This window comes from Lepidochelys kempii, chromosome 2 (assembly GCF_965140265.1).
Source record: "Lepidochelys kempii isolate rLepKem1 chromosome 2, rLepKem1.hap2, whole genome shotgun sequence".
Taxonomy (NCBI): domain Eukaryota; kingdom Metazoa; phylum Chordata; order Testudines; family Cheloniidae; genus Lepidochelys; species Lepidochelys kempii.
In genome coordinates this window covers 45,912,937-45,935,546 of record NC_133257.1, presented here as the reverse complement: position 1 = coordinate 45,935,546, position 22,610 = coordinate 45,912,937, and the positions used below count along the sequence as shown (strand labels likewise).

At 41.2% G+C, this 22,610-nt stretch overlaps 1 protein-coding gene across 1 annotated transcript in view; it reads left to right on the top strand.

Annotated features, from left to right (window-relative positions):
- The window catches only part of LRRC69 (leucine rich repeat containing 69), a 53,977-nt gene that overhangs the window by 19,674 nt on the left and 11,693 nt on the right, over positions 1-22,610 (top strand). Inside the window, exons 5-7 of the mRNA XM_073330603.1 lie at positions 253-324; positions 4,999-5,100; positions 13,505-13,684. Of these exons, the coding sequence (XP_073186704.1) occupies positions 253-324; positions 4,999-5,100; positions 13,505-13,684 (354 nt within the window). The remainder of the gene's footprint in view (positions 1-252; positions 325-4,998; positions 5,101-13,504; positions 13,685-22,610) is intronic.

Genomic DNA, 22,610 nt, shown 5'->3' with positions numbered 1-22,610 from the left:
GGGAATTTTGAATGATAAACGCAGGTGTTATTTTTATAATACCAAAAGAATGGATACCTTCTTCCCTTTTGTAATTCATTTTCAGTTTTCCTCCTGTTTTCTCTTTTATCTGCTAACTCAGTTTCTCTTCGTCAGTACTGTTGCTTCCTGATGCCCGAGACTGCTCTCTCGTCTCATGGGGATTTTAACTTCACGTTCACTGTTGTTGATATTCTTTAATTTTTATTACGTTGTTTCCCCCCTTCCATCTAGGGCCTTTGCAAATTGAGAAAACTAAGAATTCTAGATGTAGCAGGGAACAAAATTCAGATTTTCCCAATAGCAGTAAGTATTATTTTCTATATGTTATTCTCTAATATGAAATTTCTGCTGCAGATCTATTAAATGAATTATATGGGCAGCCTATGTAACTTGTAGCGATTAATAGCATTGAGTTCCCTGGCAAACAGGAGGGAGTGTGCCTAGTGCTATGCCCCTTTCAGGGATGCAGCTTATTCCACTCTACATTATCTGCCTAGGTTTCATTGGCCAGTGGTGTCAGGGTAGCTCAATAATCCCAGTTCCTCCTTACCCTTTGGCGTAGCTTGTGCTAGGACGGAACATTTCCTTTGTTTTAGTCAGTTCATGGATTGCAGTTGTGCCTAACTGCTGCACAAGCGGGCAAGGAGGCTTCTCATACCTTTTCCCATATTTTGCTAACCTGCAGAGCAGCTGGGAACAATCTGGCCCTTTATCGCACCTCTTTGGATTGATTTTAATAGCAACCCTTTGGTAATCTGAATTTGTGAACATTTAGCAATCTAGCCTATGATCATGGATTTAGTTCTAGTTTTTGCTCTCTAGCTGATTTCTCTGCTGCAAGAATCGTTTAGATACTTCGGTATATTTTTCCACAACTCTCAGGTAATCTTCAGGGCTGCTGCACATTTTGCTGTTTCTGGAGTCTTGGTTGATCCATCAAAGTTGAAGCTTGGCTAAGGATCTTTGAAAAAACAGGGATGGAGCAAAGAGGGGGAGAATGGAGTAAAAGGTTCAGGGTGGGGTTCTGTATTGTTAATTCAAAATGTAAATGTGATCCTCTTCCGTGAAAAAATATTATTTTAAGGGAAATTATTTACTGACTATTTAAACTTAATTTTAAGAGTCTGAACAGTTTTAGTTTGGGTGATTAGATGCAATCATTTTTTTTATAAGACAGCACTAGGTGCAGGAGGCTCATTTCAGTTAGCATTTTCAGTACAGTATTCACAGACTAAATTACTTCTGCAACAAGGATAGCCCTCCTAGCAACAACAAGTAGCGCTCTTCCTCTATTACACGGATACAATTTATGTAACTGAACAAGGAATTCTGATAAAGCTGTAGCGTAAACATTAGCAGCAAAATTAATCTGGAATATTTCAAGGCCTTTTTGTTTTCTTTTAAACAAAGTAAGTATATATAGGTAGAAATCTTTAGTGTATAAACATTCCTTTTTTGTGGTAATATCCATTTCAAAACTTTATGACAAGGTCTTAGGACTCTTTAGCAAAGTTCTTCAGCCCCTGTGGGTATACTTTCATAAAGAAATTGAGAAGAGATGTGTCAGAGGAAACAATAATCCCATACTAGGAACCCTTAAAAAGAGGAGATGCTCTATAATCAGAGGTTCTCAACCTTTTTCTTTCTGAGCCCCCCCCACCATGCTATAAAAACTGCACGGCCCACCTGTGCCACGGTAACTGGTTTTCTGCATATAAAAGCCAGGGCCGTTGTTAAGGGGTAGCAAGCAGAGCAATTTCCTGGGGCCCCATGCCACAGGGGCCCCTACAAAGCTACATTGTTCAGGCTTCAGCTTCAGCCCCGAGTGATTGGGCTCAGGGTCCTGGACTTCAGCCCCATGTGGTGGGGCTTTGGCTTTCTGCCCTGGGCCCCAGCGAATCTAATGCTGGGTCTGCTTGGAGGCCCCCCTGAAACCTGCGCGAGGCCCCCTTAGGGGCCCTGGTAGTAGTTGAGTTGAGAACTACTACTCTATATAACCTGAATCATGATGGTTTGCTAGGCTCTATGGGACCACACGTGATCAGAGTATGCAGTTTATTTTAACAGATACACAGATGAGCTGTTCTTGTTTTCTCATGCCAAATTGAAATTTGAATGGCTCTAAAATCGCCAAGAAAGATAGAGCTGTTTCAGCTGTGCTTGTCAGAGTTCTATCCCTGGAATTCAAGAGGGATTCCCATTACGTCACGTGATATGAGATCAGACTTGGTGACATCTGTGTTCTGGTAGTATAATTCTAATGCAGCAAAATAAGATAGAAAAGCTTTATTTATTAATGGAGCAAGTGGGAAAAAGGTAAAATAATAAGTATCTAATGATTGAAATGTTGATGAATTCCAGCAGTTTTGAAGGAAGTCTTCCCCTTTTCTCATTATCAATGTTCAGTCTATCTCTATATCTATTTCAAAATGCAACACAAGAGATAGGTCTGTTTTCTGTATAGCAGAACAGAAACCTGACAGCCTTTTGTTTTCTATGTAAGAAAGCAAAGACAAAACTCTAGAAAGTGCCTTTTTCCCCACTGGGAGAAATGTTGAATCTTTTCTCTTCTATACGTTTATTTGACTACAAAAACCCATTAAAAGAGTCTTTGCCCAGAAATAGTTTTGGCCAAGAGGGAGATTGTTTAGCTTTCCTCTAGGTTTACTTGGTGAGCCATAATTCTCATGTCAGTGTATACAGTGTTTATTAATGTAGGACATTTGCAACTTTCAGTACTTCAACTTTTCTAATGATCTTTTATATAGCAAGATAGTTCCAAAAGGGGTTATTGTCCAAAATCTAAGTATTTGCATAATTTTGTTCATGTTTTCATAATTGTCCTTCTCTGGATTTTTGTTCAGTAGTCACTGGAGTAGAACTCAATTTTTCAGCTTTGTAGAACGTTTCTTCTAAAGTTTCTCTGACAATGATTATGGATTTTAATGAAATACCTAAACCAGCGGTTCTCAAACTTTAGCAACCAGAGGACCCCCATTTTGATTTACATTTTTTCGAGGACCCCCCAAGCCCCACACTCCACTTCAGGCCCTGCCTCCACTCCACCCCTTCCCCCAAGGTCCCACCCCATCTCTTCCTGCTCCTGCTCCATTCCTGCCCCTCCTCTTCCCCACCTCTTTCTGCCTCTTCCCCTGAGCACGCCCCATCCCCACTCCCCTGGCCCTCCCAGTGCCTCCTGCACACCGCTGAACAACTGTTCCGTGGTGTGCAGGAGGCACTGGGAGGGAGGGGAAGGAGTTGAGGGAGGGAGGAGTTGATCAACGGAGCCCGCGGACTCCAGTTTGAAAAATGCTGACCTAAACCATTTCAGCACCGTTTTCGGTGGCTGTGTTTTTAGTAAGCTTCCTTTGTTCTGGGATATCTACAAATTGTCCCAAATTAAGACCCCTTGCAGACAACTTGTTCTTAAATGCCTGTACTTTATATGTAGGCTTGGCAGAATTTGTTTTTTTTTCTTTAAAAAATTAATGGATGATATTGATTTTTATCAATTTAAATTTTCACAGTTGCAGGAAAATAGGGGGTTCAGACATTTATTTACTGATAATAGACATTGAGATTAAAAAAGTTAAAAGCTTTATAAATTGTTAAAACACAAATTATCAACACCACGTATCAAAATATAGAAAGTAAATATCCTTAAATCAGAAAATCATATCTGTTTTGACTATTCATTTGCTAGATCATTTGTAACAAGTCTTGTTCAAAATAAGGCTTGCCCTGAAATAAGACCTTATATTTTTCTTAAAATAAAGTCATTACTCTTAGAAAAGGAAACAAGAATGAGTACCACTGATCTTATAATAGACTTTCAGATACTCTATTAAATTGTCCTTGAAGCTATTAACTGAGGGAACAGATTGTTATGTGCATTATTCCAGTGTGCCTATTATATGTTCCAACTATGATGCAAGAGAAGTATTTGTGTACCCGCTGTTCTATTTTACTGGACAAAATGAATTAGAGAGATAAGAGCAGTACAATTTTTTTTTTAAAAAATATAAGATTAGCAGATTGTTCCATTTTGTTGGTGAGGGAGCCAGAAACAGAATCTTTAGTTTTACGTGTTTTCCTTATACAGTGAGTTAAATTATGTCGTGCTTTTATTGACCTCCATGCATTTTTCCACAGCACTGTATACTTCAGAAACAAGAATTTGTTAGGCATACCGTAAAACAAGTGAACAGTGAACTTAAGTTTCCGTGTTTGATTAAGCCTATTTCACTTAGGCTTTCTTAGAATCCTGGACGACTTCTGAATAGTATATATGGGAATGATTTGTCCAGTCTCATTTCATTTTTTAAATATTTATTTAGAATTTTTTTAAAAAATGAATAAATTCTTGCTATATAAATAAATAGCAGAGACCCAACAATAATCATTACAATAGCAAACTTTTGCTTAGAGAAACTTTATACAGATCTCTCTATTTAATAGGCAGTTACTTTATTATAAAATGATCATCTTTACACTATACGTGACCTCAGTCACACTCCAAGCCTTTCACTTCCCTCTTTACCTTGAGAGGGTATTCCACTGGGATTGCAGAGTTGAATACGGGAGCGTCAGAATTAAATGCATGTGGAGAAAATCATTCCTGTTTAACAATAGAGGACAGGTTTTTTAATCATTATTTTAATAGTTTCCACTGTGTTAAATGCAGAGATTTTGATAATCTGTAACTATCATGTGATTTTAAATAATACTCTAGGCACAAGATCTCTCTTGTAGAACAACCAGTCTTGTCTGATTTACATTTTTATATTATTTATTAGCAAGAATAATGGCATATGTATTTCACTTAAATCTTGTATGTTTTTTCCAGCAGATGAGTATATCTCCTGCTTTCTTTACATTCATATTTGTTAATTTGTTTTCCTTATTTAAATAAAAATAGTATTTGAGATTTTTGTTATCTTTTCTGACATAATTACACTATTTATTTTATTCAAATAGATGGAGGACCTTATGCTGATGGAACTTTACTGTGAAGATAATCCATTGCTCCAGAAACAGCCTGTTTCTGCCATACAAGAGGAAGAAGTTTGGTCTCTTAAGGTGAGCAATGAGATAATTCAACTAATACCTTCATAATTTTAAAAATTCAACATTTAAAATAAAAATAAAGATTGAATAGTATTCTTGTCAATCTAACAATTCTAAACAGTTTCTGAATCTCTGTTCAGGTTATTCTTCATGAACTACATGGTTTGGTCAAATTTTCTTTTGTCTATAAGATTGTTTGATCATAGCTGATTATAACTATTCTGCTGAAGAATGTAGGAGAGGCGGAGGTGAAAAGATTGAAGGGAGAACAGATGAGGGCATTGGCATTTACTTAGCAACCTTCCATTTACGTTTGCGTATTGCTATAAAACAAAATTCTGCCCTGACCAAAGGTTTTATGACGGCAGCCTGGGAATAGCAGTTTAGGCAGTAACAGTAGATGATCGTAATGGTCACTTCTGGCCTTAAAAATCTGCTTCCAGTTTGCTGTTATATGATCCTTAGTTATTTGACTCAAATGCAGGCAAGATACTGAGCTTTAATCCATAGCAGGTACAACTCACTGTGTGACAGCATCATTCATCTCTTTTTGTCAGCTTATTTTTTTCTTTGGAATTGTAAGGCTGCTGAAGGATGATATTGAAGCTGCTAATTCCAGCCATTACCCAGATTCTGTTCACTCCTCTCAGAAGAAAACTTCGCTGTAGTGGTTCATGTGTTAATCATCTCAGATAAAAATTTTTATAAGCAACTTAGGCATCATTCATTTTAATTGAAAATGGGAATTAAGTTCCACTTAGGCACTTATGAACATTTTACCGATCCAGGCGAAAGTACTGTAATTCTTTCTCAACATGGACATGAGAGTGACAAAAGTTGCAGGTAGTACACAATTTGGTGGCTCTTCTCTGAAGTTTTATGTTACTAGCATTCTTCAGGAAATCATTCTCCATTTTACTACCACTGTTACAGTTTCACCACTAGTAACTCTATAAACCATCTGCAGGCATTTTTGTCACTCATTTCTACCTGCTCTGAGGTACACTGGAAGCAGTGCAATGGAATGAGATCTCTTGAAAAATGCTCGTGTAGATGCAGTCAAAGGTCCTATGCCAGTGCTCCATAACCTGCCCTGGCACTCTGTGCACTACTGGGTCTAATTCATTGTTCTAATGTATAAAATCCTCAGTAGGCTACACCCAGGTTAACTCAGACTGCTTCTTGTTCAGGAACCTTACACTATAGCTACCCCTCACCAGTTATCAGAACTTTGATACAGATTTGAGAAAGTAGAAGGCAAAGCCTTCTTCACCTCAGGTCCAGGACTGTAAGACACCCACTTAAAGGAGATCAGAGAATGCCAGCTCCAGGTTACACTGCAAGGCACATCTCTTTGCAATATAACCCCTCTAAAACCAGAACAATAGAAAAGTTTGTGATGTACTCAAAACTAGCAGCTCAAGATCAAGCAGAACAGAGACATGACATCATGCTCAAGGGAGGAGATTTGAGAACATCTAGTTTAAGTTGGAGTACTTATTGCCCTAGGCAGCTCTTAACTGCATTTTTAATACTTTTATGCTGCTTAGATAAGGCAGTGCTAAGCAGCTTATGAATGCTGGTAAATAACCCTGAGCCAGCTTCAGTGTGTTGGTACTAAATCTAAGTCAAAGAGATGTATGCTGTGACAAGTATCTTCTTGTTATAAATGCTATTTGTAAAATCTGTTTAAAATACAAGAACATATTAAAATTTTAATGAATTGTCAGTCTTTTTTGTTCTCAAGGATGGGAGAGGTTCTTACTTGGCATGCACTCCAGCGAACTCCTATTGATATCAGTGAGAGTTTTGCTTTTGTAAGAACTGAATGAAAACAGAGCCAAGACCTTGGGATTTGGCCCCAGTGGTACCTGTTACACAGCCAGGAGTTTGTTTTGGATGAAAGCACAATATGCTCAAGGCTAACACGTGTACATGATTTACATCCATACTCTTGTTGTAGGTAAGATCAGATTTACTAGTTTTTACCTCCAACAAGAGCAGGTTCTTTGCAGTGGAACCGGGTAATAGAACTGTAGAGTTCTTTGGCTGTGTCACTGAGCAGTCAATCCTACATATTTGTCGATTTCTTAATTTAATTTCTATCTAATTACAGTATGTAAAAGTTAATAATTTACTGTTTTCTCATGCAAACTGTGGTGGACCTGAGGTTTTTATGTAATAATTAGGGCTGTCGATTATAAATATTTGCGCTGTAAAAATGATAATAAATAGTATTTTTCAGTTCCTCTCATATAAGTACTGCAGTGCAATCTCTGTTATGAAAATGCAGCTTACAAATGTAGATTATTTTTGTTACATGACTGCACTCAAAAACAAAACAGTGTAAAACTTCGGAGCCTACAAGTCCATTCAGTCCTACTTGTTTTTCAGCCAATCACTAAGAGACAAACAAGTTTGTTTACCTTTACAGGAGATAGTGCTACCCTCTTCTTATTTACAGTGTCACCAGAAAGTGAGAACAGGCATTTGCTTGGCACTTTTGTAGCCAGCATTGCAAGGTATTTATGTGCCAGATATCCTAAACAGAAGTCTTAAAAGAGCAACACTCTGATGCGGAAACTACTGACCCTGAACCACCAAAACAAGAAAAAACAATCTTCTGCTGGTGAATTTGACTCAGATAATGAAAGTGAACAAGCATCGATCCGTACTGCTTTGGATTGTTATCAAGAAGAACCCGTCATCAGCATGGACCCATGTCCCCTGGAATGGTGGTTGAAGCATGAAGGGACATATGAATCTTTAGTGCATCTTGTGATGCCTGCTACAACAGTGCCATGCAAACACCTGTTCTCACTTTCAGGTGACATTGTAAACAAGAAGCGGACAGCACTATCTCCTACAAACGTAAACAAACTTGTTTGTCTGAGCGATTGGCTGAACAAGAAGTTGGACTGAGTGGACTTGTAGGCTCCTAAATTTTACATTGTTTTGTTTTTGAATGCAGTTTTTTTGGTACATAATTCTATATTTGTAAGTTCAAATTTCATGATAAATCAATTGCACTACAGTACTTGTAGTAGGTGAACTGAAAAATACTTTTTCTTTTGCTTTTTTACAATGCAAAAACTTGTAATCAAAAATAAATATAAAGTGAGCACTGTACACTTTGTATTCTGTGTTGTAATTGAAATCAATATATTTGAAAATGTAGAAGACACCTCAAAATATTTAAGTAAATCCTATTCTATTAATGGTTAACAGTGTGATTAATCAAATGATTAATCGTGATTAATTTTTTTAATCGCTTGACAGCCCTAGTAATAATTGTATGATGTACATACAGTAACTGTATGTGAAGTACTTAGTGAGTGAATCACTATGTAGCTGTATTGGGTTATTGAGTTTTCCCATATGAATATATTGGTTTAGTTTAATAGAGGCTGTTGGAAAAATGAGCAGGAAGCACTAGAGAAGTAGCCTCAACAAACACTTGTGGGCTATTACAAGACAATGGTTGAGCTATTAGGACTGAAGATGCTACTTTCTGTCAAAGTCACATGGCTGTTTTGCCAGTGCTGGAGCCTAGAGATCAAATGAATATTACACATTTAAAAAACGTGGAAAAAGGGAGGGAGTTGTCAGTGAGCGACTCCTGCTGGGAACAGACTGACACAGACAGGTCCTTGCAGGCATGTCTGAAGGCTTGGGGCCTTCCCAAGCTTCCACGGAATGGTAAGCCTTAGGGAGATGTCATGTGTCTAGACTGTTTATTGTTTTAAGATCTTTTTCTCTGAAATGCTTTCGTTATAAATAAACAATACATTGTTCTAAGAAGGCTGTCTGGTCCCTGGGTGCCACTGATCATAGCTCCCAAGGAATAGAACCACAGATGAGCAAGTCAGGCTTCCAGAGGTGGTAATGGTTTCACCACGCACGGAAGAGAAATAAAGCTTCAGTCATTAGTCTTTGAAGATCCTTTCCTCCGGGCATGTGTTATTGTCCACAAAACAATATCAACTGAGAAACAATGTGCAGTAATTCCCATAGGCTTTTTCTGCTTTAACCAGCCAGGAGGGGAGAGGACACAACCTTCCAAGTTCCTCTTTGACCCAGTTTCTCCTTCCTTTTATACTCTCCTCTCCATTCCCTGCAGCCATATGCCAGCAGGAAGACTATAATACCATTGTCATGATGGCCTCTGCTCAATATGATATATTTGCATATTCTTTTTTTTGTACATGAGGTCTCCCTTGGTCTTAATAAGGAAATTTAGGAATATATTTAGTAATACAAATATTAATTGTTATATAAAGAAAGCATTGCAATGCACTAGCCAAAAAGAGTAATTGTTTATCTCTTGGAAACTTACTAAGATTACTTATGTGAAAATGTTAACTTTAAAAAAAAGTCTAGTGGAGGATATATCAAGAATAAGCTGGGCTTCTGAGTTGCAGCAGACGACTGTTCTTTGTAGCTTTTATAAAATTGCTATTGTAAGCAGGGTCTGAATGAGCTCTCCTGTGACACCTAGTGATGAGCTTGGGGAAAAGACTTCAAGAACAGACTGTATTTGCATAAACACAACTACTCTGCCTAGGTGTGCAACAGAGGGAACTGCTCTGCCAAAATGATCAGTTGTGGCTGGTGGTGGGTTACAAATCACTTTTAGTACTGAGTGTAGGGGTAATGGAATGTTGTTATCCTGATTGTTTGAGTAAAGGGCAGCAGAACTGTACTTAGCCTGCTCTGATTGAGGGGGTCACTCTCAACTAAACCTCACTAGCTAAGAAGGGGATAGGAATGCCAAATCCCAGTGAAAGGCAGGGAAGTGAGGACAGGTGTTTGTATCTGGTGGTGTAGGCTCTGCCTAAAGAGTTGTAGGCATCATTTGACTGTCCCCCCCTCTTCACTTTTAAAGGTGTAGGCCTGTCTTGTCATAAGTAACTTGCCTCATTTCTTAGTAGGCTTGATAGTGAAGGTGAATGGAAGGTTAAGTTGTAAATAGGGGCGAGACAAGCAGTATGCTGGAGTCAAAATGTCTGTTCTAGCTAAGATAAGCAGTAGCAACCTGATAGGCATAATGGACAAGATAAACGTGGAATATAAAGAGCAGGTTCCACATGAACAGCATATGGACAAAACATGCTATGCAGGGATTGGTTCCTGCAAAGTAACCAATCCAATCCAAAATGATGTGATGTAATGTATAGCAAATGCAATATCGTGTGTAAATGTATATAAAGGAAGAGGTTTTCTGTTTAATTTTGGATGTGTGGTATGGCCTATACCCACCCCCTTATGCTTGAGTCTGATCAACTCAGTGTAGCCTTGCTGTATGCCAAATAAAGGAACCTGAGTAATGAAATCTTGAGTTGAACTGAAAATTTTGGATCCCAGAGAACTGGATAAAGTGTTCTCCCAGAACTGGACAATGTGTTCTGGCTAAACCAAGTGGAAAAGGTCTTGGAGGGAATCCCAACAAAAGGTAGAATGGATTAGACTCAATTGAGAGTTTTTGTTTTGTTAAGTGATTAGTAGACCTGAAATCACTGATAATCAGGTCTAGCTGCTGAACCTTAGAGCTGGTGAGGGACAGTGTTGCGGTGAAAGAGATAACCCATCCTGCAGTGAGGTTCACCACTGCCTGCTGAAATCACTGACAGCTGGGTTAACTGGTGGAGCCAGTAAAGAGTGGCAGCAGCAGTGACAGAGTGAATGGCGGCAACTGTGAGTCAGTTGCAGAGGCGGCAGCAGCAGCTCAGTCATTGCTTGACACTGGCCCCCCGGGAGGGAGGTGAACTCACCCTCTGAACTCTGGGCCTTTGCTGACCAAGGACAGCAACTGTGAGCGGGGTGCCGTGGAGGGAGAGCGCAATGGCAGATTAAAGGAACATTTGTTGGACTTTTACACCACAAGATGAGAAACTGAGGCAAAGGACACAGCCCAATATACTTTGGGGTGGGTGTTTGTTCATGGTCACGTGCCTTTGAATTGTGGTTGTGGTGTTTTCCCAAATTAATGCCAGGTTCCTTTTCCCTTTTTATTAAAAGTTTTCTTTTGTTATACCCAGACTCAGTGTTTGCGAGAGGGGAAGTATTGCCTCTTAGAGGCATCCAGGGTGGTGGTAAATTTTCCCAGATTACAGGGTGGGTTCTGGAGCCAGTTCTGTTTTGTATTGTTAAGAGGAACTGCTAGATATTGAACCCAGACCTTGGGACTGCCAACTCCACCTGGCAGAAGAGTTACACTACAAATATATTAGCTTACCCTTTCAGTTTAGTAGCAAAATAATCTTCATCGTCAAGGATTTCAAAGACTAACAGAACATTAACAAAGGCCTATAAATCAAAGTAATTAAGCTGCGATGATTAACTTCAGTAAAAGTTTCAAGGACTTGAACAATCTAGACTATTGAGTAGCTGTGCCACCCTTACCCTGCAACCTTGGCTGCCTTATGATGCTTTGGTGAGGGAATTCCCACGTGGGCTGCTCACAAACAGCCTTCCAGCATGCAAGCCACACCCTAAGTGTTTGCGAGTAACTGCAGCTTGCCAGCCACATTTAAATTACTCTCTGGCTCTCACCAGCCTTCGTTATACTGCAGTTGTCCCCAAACTTGTGCCTCTCCTTACTCCTGTTGGTGCCAGCCAGGGCTGGCAGCAGGGCTGCAGCTCAGGGGGCAAAGAAGCTGAGGCTGGGGCCACAACTGGGGCTGGGAGTGGGGTTGGGGACAGATCCAAGGGTGGGGATGGGAGCGGACCCACGCCGAGACTGGGGCGGGCCAGGAGCCGGGGACGTGGCTGAGAGCAAAACCGGAGCAGAGCTGGGGGCGGAGAGGGGTTGGGTGGCACTTCCTTCCACCACCCGTGGAGGCTAGCCCAAGCCCCGCTGCGTACCCCCGAAGGTTCCTCTGTGCCCACTAGGGGACCTGTAGTCTAAGGAAGTCTTAAGATAGTTTTAGTCCATTCATAAAATAACCATAATTTTCCAAAATCCAGCTTTCTCAAATACTAAATCTGAAACAGAGGGAGGGAGGCCATGTATTCTCAGAATACATTATCTCTTGATAATGCTCATTTTGCTTGTCGATTATCAGGATTCTAATACATTGAATTGTACTTCCTCTTCATAAGGATGGATTGAAATGCTCTTGTGTCCCTAAAACTCATGATTTTATGAGATGGTGCTGAAAAGTCATATATGCCGTCCATTCAGTGACACTAAGAATAGTAATGATGCATGAATAGTTGGGAAATTACAAGTTACATTAAAATCAAGTTGTATAAGAATTTTATAGAAGTCTATTTCTTGGAAAAGAAACAAGTGTACTTTGTCTTAAAGGCACAGCTATAAAGAGAATGATCTTATGAGGACTGGCCAGTTAGATTTTCAAGTCCACGTTAATATCTGCACAGGACAAATATGCTGTAGTTTTGGTCAGATTTCTTCTTTGATACACTTGTATATGAGTATCTGGAAAGTCCTTTTAGGCTGAGCAGTATATGAACAAAGTAATGATTTAAAGCTTGCTCTAGTACACTTTGCTCCACCAGAATCCCCACTGAAATTCAGTGAGAGTTCTGCCTACGTCCGGATTGCTGCATTAGTCTAAGAATGCAATACTTGAACAAAATTTAGGAAGTATTTTAAGCATATAACATATCCATTACATTTAAGTTGAATATTAGGTGATGAATGTAGACAATAAAAAATATAGTAAGTTAAGTGGTGACTTATACAGTGCCATAGATGTGCATGACCATGTGTGGAACAATAAGACAGTCCTTGCCCAGAAAAATGTGCAATCTAAATTTTAAAATAATCATGATGACAAAGGGATTTGGGGGAAGGGAGGAAGCTAGGAAAACAGAGGACAAGAGCAATGTAAATAAGATGAAGCAATTGCTTGATGGCTCTAGTGGGGGCGTTTTTTATAGATTTTCTTTGCTGTTTATAAACAATTTTTTAAAAATAATCATAGTAATTTTTTTTAAAAATTCCTTAATTCCTTTTTGTGCAAAAGTGACTGACCGTGCTAATGGAGGTGCAAGGGTCATGCATGTGAGAACACAGCAGGATGTAGGAGGGATTTGTGGTGTGGGAAAGAAGAAAAAGATGAAAAGGGGAGAGGGAGAAAGTGAGAAATGTGAAGACAAGTTCAGGTGGCAGCAAATTGACTGAGCAGCACAGAGTTAATGAACTGAATAGCAATGGCAAAGCTGCAGTGGCAATGACATTATGGACAGTGCAATTAATGGCAGCAGCAGTACACGTAGTTCACCATTGTTCTAACTGCTAATTGGTATTTAGGTGCATAACATGATTTCCAGTGTTGGGATTAGTCATCATTCAAAGTTTTAGGTGGCAAAATAGTATTTATTTTGACCTAATACCACATATTGTGAAAATATTTCAAGAGTTGTATTCTGTATCTGTTAAATTATCCAGGAAATAGCGGCAAGATTTATTTTCAGTCAGTTAACCAAAGAGGACTCCATTCTACATACTGCAGTAAAGAAGAACTTGGAAGCATGCAATATACTTTCCAAAAAACAAGAGTGTGCTCAGTGTGGGCAAGGATTCCTGAATACGTGGCTGGAATGTGTACGTTTTGTGAATGTCGGACAGGTAAATCACCCTTTTATGAATTTCTCCTTAAATTATAGGTCTTGGTCCTGCCTGAAGATACGTAGTAGCATAAAATAAACTCACGTGCAGTTGTTTCCTCTTCACTTGAAGATCTCTGAGCTGAAAAATCATGTAAGAATGGGTTCACAAGCACAGGAATGATTTCTTTACAAAGTTGGTGTAGAGCTGCATATTTGTAGGCAGCACTGAATCCATAGTCTGTCTAACACATGGTTGCAGGAATACATTGCTCCCAAGTGATTTGGTCATTTGAAGATAAGAATCTTTGTGGATACTGTCATAAATATAAAAGGGAAGGGTAACAACCTTTATGTATGCAGTAACATAAAATCCCTTCTGGCCAGAGGTACAGACTTTATTTTACCTGTAAGGAATTAAGAAAATCAAATAACCTGGTTGGCACCTGACCAAAAGGACCAATAAGGGGGGAAAGAAGATACTTTCAAATCTGGGGGTGGGGAGAGGTTTTGTTTGTGCTCTCTTTGTTTTGTTCCCTCTCGGGACAAAGAGAGAGACCAAGCAGGTAAACCAGCTCCTAAAAAGATACCTGAAATGGTACATCTAAAATTACAGAAATTGTAAGTAAAGGCAAGGAAATGCATTAGAGTATCTTTTGTTTTAGCTTGTAAATTTTCCCTATGCTAAGAGGTAGTTTTATTCCTATTTTTTGGAACTGTGAAGTTGTGTCCAGAGGGCAGTCCTCTGTGTTTTAAATCTTTTATTACCCTGTAAAGTTACCTTCCATCCTGATTTTGCAGGTGTGATTCTTTTACTTTTTTCATTATAATAAAGTTCTTCTTTTAAGAATCTGATTGGTTTTAGTGTCCTAAAGATAAAGGGTCTGGTCTGTACTTTTATTAAAGGCAATTGGTTGGTATATTATTCTCAAGCCTCCCCAGGAAAGGGGGTGAAGGGGTTGGGGGGGCATATTTTGGGGAAATAGGGACTCCAAGTGGTCTTTTTCCTGAATCTTTGTCTAAATCACTTGGTGGCGGCTGCAGTCCAAGGACAATGAAGGGATTAGCTCCTTGGGGAAGTTTTTAACCTAAGCTGGTACTTATAAGTTTAGGGGGTCTTTCATGCGGGTCCCCACATCTGTACCCCAGAGTTCAGACTGGGGAGGGAACCCTGATGTGGTGGCAGCGCGGTGGGATCATTTTGAACCAGAAGCACAGACCTCAGGATTTTAAAAAGGACACATTTTTTTCCTTTTAGCTACTTGAAAACCAGGGAGGTTTTTTTTTTAAAGGACACTTTTTTTTAAAGCTGAGAGCAGCTGGAGGTTTTTTTTTTCTTTGCCTAATGGCAGAGGAGTTAAGCTATAGCAAGAGAATTCACAGGCTGTTTTTTTTCTTTTCTAGCTCTCGGGCTAGGCTGCGGTAAGGTCAGGAAGGTTAGCAAACATGACAGAAAGCGAGGTCCAGAAAAAAATGGAATTAGCCAGATTGGAAGCTGAGGAAAGAAAGAAGGAACATGAAAGACAACTGGAATTCAAACAGATGGAAATTGTTGCACAAGTGGCCAGAGAGAAAGCTGCTAAGGAAGAGAGGGAAAAAGAGAGGCAGCATGAACTGGAGGAGAAGGAAAGAGAGAGGCAGCATGCTCAGAAGAAGAGGGAAAGAGAGAGGAAGCATGAACTGAAGGTGGTGGAGTGGAAACGACGGAACCCTTCAGCAGCTGGCTCCATTTCCCCAAAAATCCACAAATGGGAGCAACTATGTCCACAGTATAAGGAATCCAGTGATATTGCTGAATATTTCCTCACCTTTGAGAGACTGTGCATGCTCCATGGAATTCCTGAAGATCCAAAAATGACCTAATTGACTGGGTACAGCAAAATTGACTGGAAGAGCTCTGGACATATTCAACAAGATGCCTATTGAGGATGCTTCTGACTATGGTAAATTTAAGGATTTGGTTTTAAAACAATTTCAAATTACACCTGAAACTTACAGAGTAAAATTTAGAGCCCTTAAGAGAGGGACTTAGTAATGTGGCTTATGTAAACCAGATGAAAGATCTGTTAGATAAATGGGTCAAAGGAAGGGGCGTAACTAGCTTTGAAGGAATATGTGATTTGGTTGTACAGGAGCAGTTCCTGACTATGACCAATGATGATGTAAAACAGTGTTTATGAGATAAGAAAATGGACTCAGCAGAAAGTCTTGCGTCTTATGCTGATCAATACAAGCAGTCCCAGACCACCAGAGAGGCGGGGCAAATTGGAACAAAACGGGTGGAGGTAGCAGAGAGGAACAACCCTGGTTGCAGTTTGGGCGGATACCAGAAAGGACACCCCGAGACCATACCATACCACCAGGGGCAGCCCAAGGCCCCACCTACACCCCAAAGAAAATCCCAGACATCTTATCGTCCCACCACACCATTCTTCAGCAACCCACCTCACCCCAGTGACCAGTCAGCTGGGTGATGTTTTAGATGTAACGAGCTGGGGCATGTAAAGGCCAACTGCCCCATGAACCCCAGCAAATTGCAGTTCATTGCACCAGGGTCACACCAAAGGTCCTCAGGCTCAGAAGCCTCCCAGGTACCCTCAGAGCGAAGGGAAACTATGAGTGTGGGCGGAAAGAAGGTTATCGCATGAAGGGACACTGGAGCACAGGTGTCAGCTATCCACCAATCCTTAGTGGACCCCAAATTCATCAACCCAGAGGCCCAAGTGACGATTCAATCCTTCAAGTCAAACTCTTTTGACTTGCCTACAGCCAAGTTGCCTGTCCAGTACAAGGGCTGGTCAGGAATGTGGACTTTTGCAGTCTATGATGATTATCCCATTCCTATGCTGGGGGAAGACTTGGCCAGCCATGTGAAGGTAGCCAAGAGGGTGGGAATGGTCACCCACACCAGGCTAAGCAAGCCTTCACACCTAGCTCTGTTCCTGAGCCTTCTACAAGGGCCCCGTCTGTGTTACCAGAGACCCAGACTGAGGTGGAGGAACTGGACCCCATGCCAATGTCTGTGACAGATGTAGTGGATCCAGTCGCAGAGACTCACCCAGAGCCTGTCCCAAAACCGGAACTGACAGAGCACCAGCACCAGAACCATTGCCAGCACTGAATCCAGCACTTGCAACCCCAACACCAGAGGACACCACCGAGACTGCACTGGCAGCAGCAGCTAAACCTGTGCAAGAGGCTCTGCTGGAGCCTAAATTACAACCTAGTGCACCAGCGGAAAGCGGTTCACAGAGAACGGAAACAGCCCCATCCCCTGCATCGCTTCCAGAGGAGCCAAGCCCAGGTCCACAATCCAGTGAGGAACTGATGTCTCCAGCATCAAGGGAACAGTTCCAGGCAGAGCAGGAAGCAGATGAAAGCCTCCAGAGAGCTTGGACGGCGGGCCGGAGCAACCCACCGCCTCTCAGCTCTTCTAATCAATCCCGGTTGTTGTAGAAAGAGGACTTTTATACAAGGAAACTCTTTCTGGTGGGCACCAGGACGACGGGCATCCTCGAAGACAGTTGGTAGTTCCAACTAAGTACCGGGTAAAGCTCTTGAGCTTAGCCCACGATCATCCTAGTGGCCATACTAGGGTGAACAGGACCAAAGACTGTTTGGGGAGATCATTCTACTGGGAGGGAATGGGCAAGGACGTTTCTTCCTATGTCCGCTCTTGTGAGGTGTACCAAAGAGTGGGAAAGGTCATAGCCCCTCTCCAGCCACTCCCCATAATGGAGGTTCCATTTCAGCAAGTAGCTGTGGATATTCTGGATCCTTTCCTGAAAAAGACACCCAGAGGAAAGCAGTACTTACTGACTTTCATAGATTTTGCCATGCGATGGCCGAAGCAGTAGCGCTAAGCAACACAGGGCTAAAAGTGTGTGCGAGGCATTAACAGACATTTTTGCTTGGGTAGTTTGGCCCTCTGACATCATTATGAATTCGGGAACTAATTTCATGGCAGGGATCATGAAAAGCGTTTGGGAAGCTCATGCGGTGAATCACTTGGTTGCCACCCCTTACTACCATCAAACAAATGGGCAGGTGGAAAAGTTTAATGGAACTTTGGGGGCCATGTTAGTAAATTCATAAATGAGGACTCCAACGATTGGAACCTAGTGTTTCAGCAGTTGCTCTTTGCCTACAGGGCTGTACCACCATTTGAACTTGTGTATGGCCGCAAGGTTAAGGGGCCATTACAGTTGGTGAAGCAGCAATAGGAGAGGTTTATGCCTTCTCCAGGAACTAACATTCTGGACTTTGTAAACAACCTGCAAAACACCCTGCAAGACTCTTTAGCCCTTGCTAGAGAAAACCTAAAAGATGCTCAGGAAGAACAAAAGGCCTGGTATGTTAAACATGCCAAAGGGCGTTCCTTCAAAGTAGGGGACCAGGTCATGGTCTTGAAGGCGCTCCAGGCCCATAAGATGGAAGCTTCATGGGAAAGGCCATTCACGGTCCAAGAGCACCTGGGAGCTGTTAACTATCTCATAGCATCTTCCACCTAAAGCCTAAAGTGTACCATGTTAATTCTCTAAAGCCCTTCTATTCCAGAAAGTTAAAGGTTCTTCAGTTTGCAGCCCAGGGAGGAGATGACGCTGAGTGGCCTGAAGGTGTCTACTATGAAGGAAAAAGTGATGGTGACATGGAAGAGGTGAATCTCTCCATGACCCTCGAACGTATGCAGCGACAGCAGATCAAGGAGCTGTGCACTAGCTTAACACTGATGTTCTCAGCCACCCCAGGACGGACTGAACGGGCATACCAGTCCATTGACACAGGTAATGCTCGCACAATTAGAGTCTAACCTTACCAGGTGGCTCCTCAAGCCAAAACTGCTATAGAATGGGAGATCCAGAACATGCTACAGATAGGTGTAATCCACTCCTCTGAAAGTGCATGGGTATCTCCAGTGGTTCTAGTTCCCAAACCAGATGGGAAAATACACTTTTATGTGGACTATTGTAAGCTAAATGCTGTAACTCGCCCAGACAACTATCCAATGCCATGCACAGATGAGCTATGACAGATACCATTTCAACTTGTACATTATGAGTATCATCCTTCAGTGTGCTAAGCGCTGCCGGAAGAAGAAGGGGCTCAGAACCTTGCAGTGTCGGCCCTCTGTGAAATCTCTTTCACTGTAAACTTTTCTGCATTTCCCAATGTGGTAATGAACTCCCCCAACAACTACAGACCATCACAAACCTTGCTATTTTCCACTCCAAATGCAAGCAGCATTTCTTTGACCATGCGCCTTCTCTAATATAAACACAGAACAACTGGTATATTTATATTTAAAAAAAAAAACAAAGAACCAAAAACCCAAACTAAAAAATGAAACCCGACCTACCAAACTAAGAGAGTCCACTGCATATATATCTCCCTCTGGGGAGAGGACGACAGAACAAACAACTTGTGACAGATGTGTAATGCGCTATTGGAAGGCACTTGGATCCTACAGTATGAGCATGGTATGAGAACCTGTATAGAATAGAAAATAGATACCAGGAGGAGACACACTTAAGGGAAGACTGTGGTTAAATGAAAAAACCTGTAGCTGTTTTAGGACACAACGATAGTATTCTAAGGGATTTGAGGTAATGTCTTCATTTTAATTAAAGATAATCCAGAATTCCAGATTCTCTCATTTGTTCTGATCTGGCAGTTCAAAGTGACCACGAAGCCACCAAATCTGTTGGAGGATTCCCCCAACTGAAGTAGAATTGCTGTAGCTGGCTGCCATCCCCCCTTCTATTGCAAGTCCTGGTGAAGTGCAGGAGTATGTTCAGGGTTGTTCTCTTATCCTTCAGTCCCTGGCTGCTGGATGGCCTTTGAGTTCCACAGTGACCCAGCATATATTAGAGCAGCCCCAGGGATATTCCCTTTTGTACTATGTTCAGTAATACTTAATCAACTCTGTGTTGATTCACTTTGAATGTTTGAAAAGGCTTATGTGTTCTATGCTTAACCTCTCTAATTCATTTCTTAGCCAAGATATAATGTTTAGCTCTTTGAATCTTTGCACATAAATCATTCTACTGCAAAATATCTCCACTAGTCTACAGCAGTTGGTTGTCTCGTGTCTGCACTGGACCCAGGGCCTGCTGAAGTTGTTGCATAAGAACGCATCTGGTTGGCCCCAACCCTTTCTTGTGTCATAGCTGCCCAGATGGTCTCCTTTGACAGCAATATTACATAGCAGTAGTAATCACTTCCTTCCTAAGGAGCTAATTTTTACCACAACCGGGCAAATGGCAAGCTCTTCTCCCCCCCCCCATCCCTTTTGGCTTTTTCACTTGAATTTCATTTCATTTTATTTTTGTTTTTATTTTGTCTCTCTGTATTATTTCTCTCTCTTCAGCAGCATTGCACCTCTAGTAGCAATTGCAAATTTCATTAACATGTTATTTTCTTCCTCTTCTAGACTAGTGGGGAGGAGATTAAATAAGACTGGACCTTGTAACACTGACCTTTGCCACATACTGCTAGGCACCTCACTTAGCCAATACACTGTCTTTTTTTAACTCTTTATTTCAACCAGTTTTCAATCTTCATGACAGAACTACCATCCCAACAAATTCGGATTATGTTCTCATGACACATTTTTTAATACAGTATCAAATACTTTACTGAAATGCTTTACCACCCACTTGTAGCTAAACTACAGCCACCAACTCTATTACACATAAATCCCTGTGGTAGTGTGCCTCAAACCTTCTCTGAAAAGAACTCTGAAATGCATTCTCTGCCCATTCAGTCCTCAGCCTCTGCTTAGACTGCCTGCAAGAGTTCCAACAGTATGATTTTTTTTTAAGAAAATAGACCTTTTCCACGAGGAACAGGACTTGGACCAACAAACAGATTTCACATAGGCCAACACCTTTGGTTGTAGTAACAGCTTTCAGTTATTACTGACTTTGGCTGTCATGAAGCCCCAGTGACTGAGAAGTAAAAAGCTCTGAATTCCATTAGCAATTCCCTGAGCCAGCTAGCCCTCAGGTTATGTATGTGTTCATATATATATATGAACATTTCATTTCTTTTTGTTGTTTATCTTAACTTTTCCCTATATCCTCTTAAAGTCATGGAGTTTAGAGAATAAACTACTTTCATGTTGGATAATGAACTTTCAACCCTGCATTAAATGATGTAATATAATTAAAAACGGCTCTCAAAACCTATCAAAATAAATATGCCTTCCTCCAAATGAGTGTGACTTGGATGATCAGTATTATGGAAAAATAAATGAAATTTTGTAACACTTTGTAACATTTTGTAAATGTAATTCAGTAACACAGCTGAGCAGCAGGAAAGCATACATCACCTTAATTTATATTGTTAATTCTACTAATGATTTACAGCATAAAAGACTTGCTTAAGAGCTAAAATTACCTGTTTGAGTTATACATAATACAGTCAGCAGTTGAAGTTGACAACTAAATAGACCAAGTCACAAAACTGTTGTAATGTATTTGTATATGTTACAGCTTTGTATTTGTTTATTGCTATATATAATTAAGCACAAAAGGAGGACAAATTATACAGAATTCCTAATTAACCATGATTGTTCTAGTCATGAACATGTGCATACTGAGAAGTATGACTAAAGTTCACTAATAGTAAATATACAGTATTTTATTTAATCTGCATAGCTGCATTACGACTTGCTCTCTTTCGTTCAAAAACATTGACAACTAAGGGTATGTTTACACTACGAAATTAGGTTGATTTTATAGAAGTTGATTTTTAGAAAGAGATTTTATACAGTCAATTGTGTATGTCCCCACTAAGCACATTAAGTCGGCGGAGTGCGTCCTCAATACCGTGGTGAGCATCGACTCATGGAGCAGTGCACTGTGGGTAGCTATCCCGCAGTCTCCTCTGCGCATTGGAATTCTGGGTTAAGCTCCCAATGCCTGATGGGGCAAAAACATTGTCACGGGTGGTTTTGGGTACATGTCGTCAGTCTCCCCTCCCTCCCTCCCTCCCACCCTTCGTGAAAGCGATGGCAGACAATCGTCTTGCGCCTCTTGGGTTACACGTGCAGATGCCATAGCACAGCAAGCATGGAGCCACTCAGCTCACTGCTGCTGTTGTGAGCATTGTAAACACCTTGCGCATTATCCTGCAGTATGTGCAGAACCTGGCTAGGAGCTGCCAGCATGAGGACGATTGTGAGGAGGACATGGACACAGATGTTCCTGAAAGCATGGGATGTGGCAATTGGCACATCGTGGCGGCAGTGGGGCAGGTTGATACAGTGGAAAGCCGATTCTGGCCCCGGAAAACAAGCACAGACTGGTGGGACCGCATAGTGTTGCAGGTATGGGATGATTCACAGTGGCTGCAAAACTTTCGCATACGTAAGGCTACTTTCCTTGAACTTTGTGAGTTGCATTCCCCTGCCTTAAAACACAGGAATACCAAGATGAGAGCTGCCCTGACAGTTGAGAAGTGAGTGGCGATAGCCCAGTGAAAGCTTGCAACGCTGGACTGCTACAGGTCAGTCAGGAATCAATTTGGAGTGGTCAAATGTACTGTGGGGGCTGCTGTGATCCCAGTAGCCAATGCAATCACTGACCTTCTACTAGCAAGGATAGTGACTCCGGGAAATGTGCAGCTTATAGTGGATGGCTTTGCTGCAATGGGTTTCCCTAATTGTGGTGGGGCGATAGTTGGAACGCATATCCCTATCTTGGCACCGGACCATCTTGCCAACAGTACAGAAACCTCAAGGGGTACTTCTCAATGGTGCTTCAAGCACTGGTGGATCACAAGGGACGTTTCACTGACATCACTATGGGATGGCCGGGAAAGTTGCATGACGCTCGCATCTTTAGGAACTCAGTGCTGTTCGAGCAGCTGCAAGAAGGGACATACTTCCCAGTCCAGAAAATTACCCTTGGGATGAAGAAATGCCCATAGTTATCCTTGGGGACCCG